General features: G+C 41.7%; 1 protein-coding gene across 1 annotated transcript in view; it reads right to left on the minus strand.

The window, feature by feature from the left end:
* FANCM (FA complementation group M) overlaps positions 1–9,262 on the minus strand; it is a 52,727-nt gene extending 43,465 nt beyond the window's left edge. Inside the window, exons 1-4 of the mRNA XM_045288110.1 lie at positions 8,701–9,262; positions 7,373–7,545; positions 4,945–5,022; positions 478–636 (exon numbers count right to left, since the gene is read on the minus strand). Of these exons, the coding sequence (XP_045144045.1) occupies positions 478–636; positions 4,945–5,022; positions 7,373–7,545; positions 8,701–9,217 (927 nt within the window). The 5' untranslated portion in view covers positions 9,218–9,262. The remainder of the gene's footprint in view (positions 1–477; positions 637–4,944; positions 5,023–7,372; positions 7,546–8,700) is intronic.
* Positions 9,263–9,647: the final 385 nt, after the last annotated feature.

The raw sequence follows: 9,647 nt of genomic DNA on the forward strand, positions 1-9,647 counted from the left end.
CACTGTGTGGTCAAAGTCTGCGGTAAAATGCCATCTCTCTAGGAACTTTTTAAACCACCTCTGTATTTAGTTTTATACTGTGATTCATCCAACAAGTATTTATTAAGTATTTATTAACATGCTACCTATCAAGCATCGTCTCAATGCTGGGGATACTGTGGATCGATGGAGTCTCTGCATTCATATATAAGGATAAATCAAAAAGTACTGCTACAAGGGTCCCAGTTCATGCGAGTACAAGTTTGTGCCAAACAAAGCATGTTTAAGCATGACTGAGATCAGTGGATGACTGCAGAAAACTCTTCCAATAATATATTTGTTTCCAAAAAAAATTAAATCAAAATAGTTATCATATACAGCTATTTTATTTTATACATTAACTATATATAGTGATATAGAGAATAGTTATCTCATTTCATATATTAACTATTTATTATTTATTTATTACAACCCTGAACTGTGATTCAAATGGTCTACCTGGATATATGTATTTTGAATTGCTGAAAGTTCTTCACCAAAGGGAACAACAAGTTTTTCAACTCGTCTTTCATGAGAGTATGGCAAAATATCTGGAGAATCTTCAGAACGAAGCTCTATCTTCCCAATTAGTAGGTTTGTAATCACCTGTTGCACAGCCTGTGCAAAATCAATTAAATATGATTATGATTATTGTTAACCTTTCTAGTTTACGTCATTATCAGAAATGAAATGGTATTAAAACTTTGAAAAAAATTACAAGTTTATATCATTAAAAATCTTACAGAAAAGACAAAAGTATAAAGTCCATCAGAAGTGGCAGAAAATTAAAAACCTACTTGCAGCAAGCTATTCCCTACTCTCAGCAACCTGATGGGACAGAACAGACCTTCCCCCACAGGGTTTCCCTGATGAAATGTTTGTGGACGGAGACTGCCACATCTTTCTCCCTGCTGTGTTTGAACAGCTAACCTCTCAGTAGCAGTCAAGCACTTAATCACGGTGCCACTAAGACTCCTTAGAACCGGCAGAGTAGAGGGAAACGGCTTTTGCTGCCTCTTTCTCCCACTCAGCCCTTCAAGTCAAGTAGCCAAGAAATAAAAAGTATTAGTAAATGTCTAATAAGTTATTCATATGTATTTTGTATTTTCCAATAAATGGTGGTGATAAAGTCTTTTCATCAGCATTTTTTAAGGACTCAGGAAAAACACAAAAGGGCTTTGGATAAGCACACTACATCCCCCAAAGCTGTACAACACAGTCGATGGTAGAGCCTGATTCTCGACAAATACTTTTTTCCCATTAATTTTTCTTGAATAGGATAAGTGCTACATAGTTAAAGAAAACAAATGTACTTTAGAAATATTTTGCAAATTGGCTTGTTAGTGACTGAGAGTATATAAGACTGGTACTGAACCAATTATTCATAAATTAATAGGATAGTTTCAGTTTAAATGAACATCCATGGTGTGCATATAGTTCTGCAGTTAAATGCCATTCAACTAAAGCTTGCACGGGCATGTAAGTGTAAAAGGAGGAAGCAAGCACACAATCTTATCACCCGTTGGTGTAAATAGCTCCCATACTAGATTCTAGTGGCGACAGTATGATGAGCTAACAACATAAACAAAAAGAAAAGGTGATCTCCAAAGTACATAGAAATTAAAGACAGTTTTAATTTGAATCAGAAAAGCCTAATGGGCTTAGTTTCGACAAAAAAAAAAATCCTATCAGAGTAAGTATCATGTCTTACTCACCTGTGTATTCTCAACACCTAGCACACTGCCTAATAAACCTTCAGTGAAGGAGGCCCACATACATTCACATACATTATAAAGACTTCGTAATATTAAGTAAGAATATTACTTTTAACCACTCATTTAGTAACTGTTTTAGTAGCTACCACATATTATGCCTTGAGCTGGTAAAATAGCTATAAGCAAGATAAAAGCGATCCTGTAATCATGTAGCTGCTGTTAAAGCAGAGCACAAAAACAATTTAATAAGCTAAAGAATTACATATTATGATAAATGTTAAAAATAAAATACCTAAATTAAAAACAATTATCTGTGTGTAAATAAGGAGTGAGGGCCAAAGGATCAGAGAAAGAAGAGCGATTCCTGAAAACGTCCACGTCTGTGAACACAATGAACGGACAGCTTCGCCGAGTTGGAAGCGAGCTTGGAGAAAACACCCAGTAGACTCTCTACTCAATACAGGCCACTCCGAACTGGCCCATAAAAGCGTCACCAGGGAGGGCTCACAATTCGCATTTTCACCCTTCTCTGCCAAACGAATTCAGAGGTCTCTAGGTAACTGGTTGATTTCAGGGCAATAAAAGTCAGGCAAGACAAGCATAAAGTATCAAGTCGTGCAGAAAGGAATGAAGCATTACAAGAAAAACGTTAGTGCAAATCTAAAGGACATGGAAGCCATCTTCAAGTGGCTCACGACCACCAAGGCTCGAGCAACCTTAACCACACCTGTCATAGTGGAAGGTTTGTGACAGCCTCTACCAAGCAAATGTGTTGGTGTCATTTTTCCTGCAGCGTGCGCTCACTTTGTGTATTAGACTGTAGCTCATATAGTAAAATAAATAACCATTAGTCTGCACTGATATAAATAATTGAATAAGTAAATCGGGAGGCAACACAGCTCTTCATTATTAAAGAACTCTAATTAATAAATGTAAAAGTAACTACGGCAACAAGAAACAACCATTCTGTAATTGTAAGGAAGAACTTATTCACAATAAAGGGTAAAATAGTAATTTTACAGTGGAAAACACTCTTCAAGTCAAGCTTCCTATCACACAGGTCAGAACTGTGCTGCTATCACAGACCCTGTGGTAATGCTGTGCTGAGACGGGTGGAGCATCACTTCTGGGCACTCTTCACAGCAATGCATGTCACTCCAGTCATGAGAAAACATCTGACAAAACCAAACTGGGGGCTAGTCTACAAAACAAGCGAGCACTACTCTTGTAAAGCATCAAGGCTATGGAAAACAAGACTGAAGAACTGTCACGGATTGGAGACTTAAGTCATGTGAGAAACGTTCACAGTATATCTAGGAAGAAAGGTCTGGCAATCCATCTACTTACTAACTGGTAACTGCATTTCACTTACTACAACAGGCATACCTCAGCTTATGGCACTTTGCAGATTTTTTTTCACAAATTGAAGTTTTGTGACAACCTGTATCAAGCAAATATATTGGTGTCATTTTTCCAGCAACATGTGCTCAACGTTGAGTTTCATTATCACATTTGTGATTCTCCATTTCAAACTTCGTTGTAATACTATAACTTTTAATACACTACGGTATAGTGTAAAGAGAATAGGGCATCAGGATTGGAGGAAGGCTTATTAACAACCTATGATATTTAGATGACACAACCTTGCTTGCTGAAAGTGAGGTGGACTTATGGCACTTGCTGATGAAGATCAATTTTGGCCTTCATTGTGGATTACAACTCAATGTAAAGAAGACCAAAATCCTCACAACTGGACCAATTGGTACTATGATAAATGGAGAAAAGGTTGAAGTTGTCAAGGATTTTGTTTTGCTTGGATCCACACTCAATGCTCATGGAAGCAGCAGTCAAGAATCCCAGAGATTTGTTACATTAGTTAAATCTGTTGCGCAAGACTTCTGTAAAGTATTGAAAAGCAAAGATGTTACTTTGAGGACTAAGGTGCACCTAACTCAAGCCATGTTATTTTTCATGGCCTCATATGCATGTGAAAGCTGGACATTGAATAAGTAAGACTGAAGAAGAATCAATGCATTTTGAATTGTGGAGCTGGGGAAGAATATTGAAAGTCCCATGGGCTGCTAAAAGGACACACTGATCAGCCTGGGAAGAAGTACTGCCAGAGGGATCCTTAGAAGCAAGGATAGCAAGACTTAGTCTTCCATACTTTGCACATGTTGTCAGAAGACACCAGTTCCTGGAGAAGGATATCATGCTTGGTATAGCGACAAAAGGAAGGGTGGATTGACACAGGGGTGGTAACAATGTCCTAGGCATAGGAACAGTTGTGAGAATGGCACAGAAACGTTCAGTGTTTCCTCCTGCTGTGCACAGGGTCACCATGGGTCAGAACTGCCTCAATGGCACCTAACAATAACAACAACAACATGCCACTGACATGTCAAATACCAGCACGATTTACAGATGGTGGAGCATGATTTCAGAGAAGCTTCTACATGAAACCTAGGAAGAAAGGGTTGGCAACCAATCTCCTTCCAAAAGAGCAGTCAATGAAAACTCTAAGACAATAACAATATGATCCAACATCGAGTTGAAGGAAGAATCCCCTAGGTTGAAAGGCACTTAAAACACCCAACGGCTGGACTATGGACCGGAGCATAGCAACAAGGGGAGCTAGTCAAAGACCAAGCACAGTTTCATTCTCTTGTACAGGACTCACAGTCAACTCAGAGACAATGAACAGCAAGTATGTTAAGGTGGATGAAGGCATCCTGAACGCAGCCTTCCACCTGTTCCTATAATCCGCAAATCAACTTGGTGTATAGGATCTGATGTGACAGACAGGCTTCTTAAATAGACTGAAATGGGGGCTGACTTTCATTCTTAGGGCATCTTGATCTAAAGCACATCCTCTAGCAGATAGTGTTATAAGTTAATATTACAGAAAACTGAGTTATGGGTATACTGAGACTTCTCAATCTTTGCCAATTTTCTGCAAGCTTAAAATTAGTTCAAAATGAAACTTAAAAAATTTTAAATATTGTTAAAAAATCCTGTATTTTAAACCAACAGTTTCTATGCTTATGTACAAAAAATTATTTAGACAAATTTATATAACTAAAGGAGAAATGCTAGACTTGTTACAAGAAATAAGTTCTAATGACAAATGTTAAGATGGAAAACTGGCCTGACACTACACAACAGTTCTTATTTTCTAACATTTTAAGACATAGAAGCACAATTCACTTACCTTTACATCACTACCTGGTGTGGCACTGAGAGCCAGGATTCTAAAGTGCTTCGTATATTTGACCAGTTCCCTTACAACCTTAAAAAAAAACAAAAAAAAACCAGTTATTTAATCTCATCTCTCTAATGCAAACAAAACAGTGAGTCTGTTAAACAAGCGTATTAGATGTAATTCATTGCCATTATTCTTTTTTCAGAGTACTGATGTTCTAAGTGGCAGACATATAGCAAGTCAGGTTTTCTGAAGAGCAGATAACTTACATTTATACTTCACACCTGTTTTTAAAACACATTAGGGCTCCACGTATTTATCAATCTACAGTGTAAAGCCCTATTACAGCAGCGGTCCTCAACCTGTGGGTCGTGACGCCTTTGGGGGTCGAAAGACCCTTTCACAGGGGTCACCTAAGACCAACGGAAAACACATTATTTCTGATGGTTTTAGGAACCAAGATACCATTCCTCTGTCTCCAGGCGGTCCGCCCACCTGCAGATACGCCCACATACGAGTATCCGGCGTGAACTGTTGTTACCCATGCTACACACTATGCTTCAAGATATTTCATTTATTTGTAATTAGAAATAAATATTTCACAATATATAATTACATATTGTTTTTGTGATTAATCACTATGCTATGATTATGTTCAATTTGTAACAATGAAAATATAGCCTGCATAGCAGATATTCACATGATTCATAACAGTAGCAAAATTATAGTTATGATGTAGCAATGAAAATAATCTTATGGTTTGGGGTCACCACATGAGGGACTGTATTAAAGGGTCACAGCCTGAGGACGGATGAGTCAAATTTAAACACTCAAGGGCCAAAGGATGAGAAGAGAGAGTCCGCTCTACATTGCATGGGACACAGTCTAACTTCATAGCTCTACCCCTGTGCACACTGAGGAGATCTAGATAAATTATGAAAACATCAAAATTGAAAAAGAAAATTAAATAACAAGATGAAATTAAATTCATAATGAAAAATTCAGATTTAACAAAGATTTTAAAGAAATAAGATTTTGTGTGAAAGGTTCGTAGCCTTTAAGTTTAATCATAAAAGAATAAGGCTAACTTTAGGTAATTTTTAAAATTTGAAATTCCCTTTTATATGCGGAAACATTCTCTCCATGGTATCAAAACATCGTTCCTGGCTATGCAGTTCTCTGCTCGACCCCTGCTCTTTTGATGTCCCTTGCTCGTTGTGGACAACCTGCCAGACGTGCTCCTGGCCTTGCTTCTGGGGGGAAAGGACCTCGAAGAAAGCTGAGGTGCAGGAAGAGCTCTCCACAACCCACAGTCCTGCACCAAGTATGCAAAAACCATTCTAATCTCAACCCAGCTCAGAGGGAGTCAATGACACTTACACCGAATCCTGATCAACAATCAAATGGGTACGCTTTATATCTTTTAAATCTGATCACTTCAACTGGAAAAATGTCAACGCGTGTCGACTGCCTATATTTCCTATTGCCTACATTCAATCTGCTAAGCATAAAATACAAATCCTTCCTGACCTGGTTCTCTCCAGTCACATCCCACCACTTGGCCTTTGAACTTCACATTCTAAAGTACTCAACTCAACTGGTGGCCCTGTTGCATGCCTTAAGTCAATGAACATTTACAACAATATTGGCAGTTAAGTATTAGTTTACCCAGCTGCCAGGATATACAGTAACATTGTATATCTGTATTAGTCTGGGTACTTTAGAGAAACAAATCCACAGAAACTCATGTATAAGAGAGAGTTTTATATAAAGGTTATGTGGGCATCAAGAAAACATCCCAACCCAGTGCTGCCCAAGCCCACAAGTCCAACATTAACCCATCAACCCAACACCAGTCCACAAAGTCCTCCTCCATCTCACAAAACAGATGCAATGATGCCGACTGCAGGAGGAAAGGCGAGTCAGTGAACTTGTAAGCATCTCCATACGGGTCTCCATAAGGCTGCCCCAGCACCCACGGCTGCATCAGGGTAGGTCCACGTGGCTTCTCCTTGGGAATGTCTTGCAGGAAGTCAGCCTTACAAGCTGAAGCAGGGAACTACTCAGGCAGCTGCACCCTGGTGCGACCATCACAAAGCAAGATACCCGAGTACTTGAAAGGCGAGGCTCACCAAGCCATTTATCCCTCAGCCCTTCAATTAATCCCACATGTGTTTATCGGCCAGGTTGGCACAACAAACTAACTCAATATCCAATACCAATTATCTTAGTGCCACCCACACCTTGCTCTAATGATCCACATCTGATCCCACTAATGGTCTGGGAAAACTTTAAATAGATATTGAAGTGTTTTCTAGGACCATCTACTCTAAGGTTTTTTACAATAATAACTTCTATCATAATTATTAGCTAATAATAATTTGCAAAAAAATCTAACTATAGATTTATAGCACAAAATATTTTTTAACAAAATTACCTGACAATAAGCATAGTTTCCAAGGGCTTTGTGAGCTTCATCCACAATTAGGCACTTTATTTCAGCAGCAGGACAAACTCCTCGAGAAAGGTCATTCACCATGACCTGAGGCGTTAGAAAAAGGACTCTTCTGTTGTGCCATATTTCCTTCCTCGCAAAAACTTGTGTCGTTCCTGGTAAATAAAAGAGAGTCTACAATCTGAGACAGTCTACAATCTAAGTCCCACACTGAACTGTAAATAACCTGGCCTATTTTCACAGTGCATTTATGCTTTAGTAATCGGCTTTCAAGATGAGAGCAATTTGACAATTCATCAGAACATTAACGCTCTGATGTGGTACCAACATCAAAGCTGGCTTTGCCTGTGACATAGAGAATGCTTACAAAATAGCACCATATTTTAAGTAAGCTCTTCAACTGGGAAATGCTTGGGAAGAAAGCCAGGAAGTGCCATATTCCCTCACCCATGAGGTACCAGGCACACACACATAAACAATTCAACATGCTCTAGTTCGCAACCTTTGGAGATTCTCTGAAGATTAAATTAAGCAACCCTGTCCAGTAGCACTAGATTTGCTACAAGTAGATGATGTTTTAAAGAACAGAACGTGAAATAACCATATTATGGTCAGAGATTTCTCTAATTCTGCATTAGAGCAGCACTGGGGGTTAAGGATGGGCTGCTAACCACAAGGCCTAAAGTTTGAAACCACCAACCGCTCCCTGGGAGAAAGAAGAGGCGCTATACTCCCATGGTTACAGTGAACCCACAGGGACAGTTCTTCCCTGTGCTTTAGGGTCGCTATGGGTGGGAACGACTTGCTGACAGGGAGTCTGGTTTTCTGTGTATCAGGAGGAGCTCTCGGTGCAGTCTCCCTCGTCCTGTCGGGTCGCTGAGTAGGTATTCCCTTGGCAGTGAGTCTGGTTGTTTGAATATCTATCAGAGAGGGAGTCTTTTTACTCCCTTAAAGAGTTAGTCTCAGAAGCCCACCGGAACAATTCTACTCTGTCCTGTTGGGTCTCCATGAATCGGAATCAATTCGATGACAAAAAGTTTAGTTTGAGAGAGTTTATATCAGAAAGGTACGTCCTGGTGGCGCACAGGTTCAGGATCTCGGTTAAGACCATACCACCAAGCGACTCTGCGGGAGGGCGTTGTGACCTTGGAGACCCTCTGGGGGCAGTTCCACTTGGTCCTATAGGACTGCTATGCGTCCAAATCGATTGGACAGCAATGGACTTTAATCCCATCAGCACGGACGCTTTCCAAAACCCGGAGAACGTAGTTCTCAGCTCCAAGTCAGTACATTGCATCTCAGCTACGTACCGGTCATTTCCGCCATGTGAGACTGCGGGATACCCATCACCCGGTAGCAAGCCTCGATCTGCTGCGCCACCAGGGGTTTCGTGGGAGCCATGAAGACCACCTTGCCTGAAGGGAACCAGCGGTAGAAATTGTACATGACCACGGCAGCAATAAAGGTCTTGCCCAGGCCGGTGGGCAGACAGACGAGCGTGTTGCAGAACAGGGCAGTCCGGGCGATGCGCAGCTGGTAGTCCCGCACTGGACAGTTGTTGGGGTAGATCCACAAAGCGCCGGCTGCCTGGCAAAACCCGCCATGCTCCAGGCCCAGCTGCAGCTCAGCCTCGTTCGCTGCGACCACAAACGCGTCGTCGTCGGGCTCCTGCGGCGTCTCGGCAGCCTCTGCGGGTGCAGCCAGAGGCGACTTGGCGCTGCCAGGTCTCCGAGGCCTCTCAGTGCTAGAGCCGCGACCCGGAGCACCCGCAGATCGGGAGACGCTCGAGCCCCACGCCTGAAAAAGGGTTCTTTGCCGTCCGCTCATTACGCCGGCGACGGCCAAATGCTTGGCTCGGGCGCGAGCCGCTGGAGACTTACCCCCGCCCGCGTCTTAACCGCCATCAGCTTCCTCCCCGCAAAACCGTGGAGCGAGAAGGCGGGACTGTGGCCAGTTCTTCACTTGAAAACACCGCTGCTGCTTTGGCATCGGGCAGATGATTGGCTGCCTCTGCGGAAGGCTCCTGTTTCTTCCAGAGGCGCATGCGCCCCGTTGGAGTCACTCTAAATTTGATCCCCATTTGTAGTATATTTGGAGACCCAGGATTTTAGTTCCGCTCCCTAAAAGCTGACGCCCGATGGGGTAGTGGTTGAGTGTTGGGCTGCGATCCGCTTGGTACGCAGTTCAAAACCAGCAGCCCCTCCGGGGAGTACTCCCTTACACACGTGCAATCTCGGAAACCCTCAGCGGGTCACCA

Source organism: Echinops telfairi, unplaced genomic scaffold, assembly GCF_000313985.2.
Source record: "Echinops telfairi isolate 266 unplaced genomic scaffold, ASM31398v2 ScPeMD7_18;HRSCAF=68, whole genome shotgun sequence".
In the NCBI taxonomy this organism is placed as follows: Eukaryota; Metazoa; Chordata; class Mammalia; order Afrosoricida; family Tenrecidae; genus Echinops; species Echinops telfairi.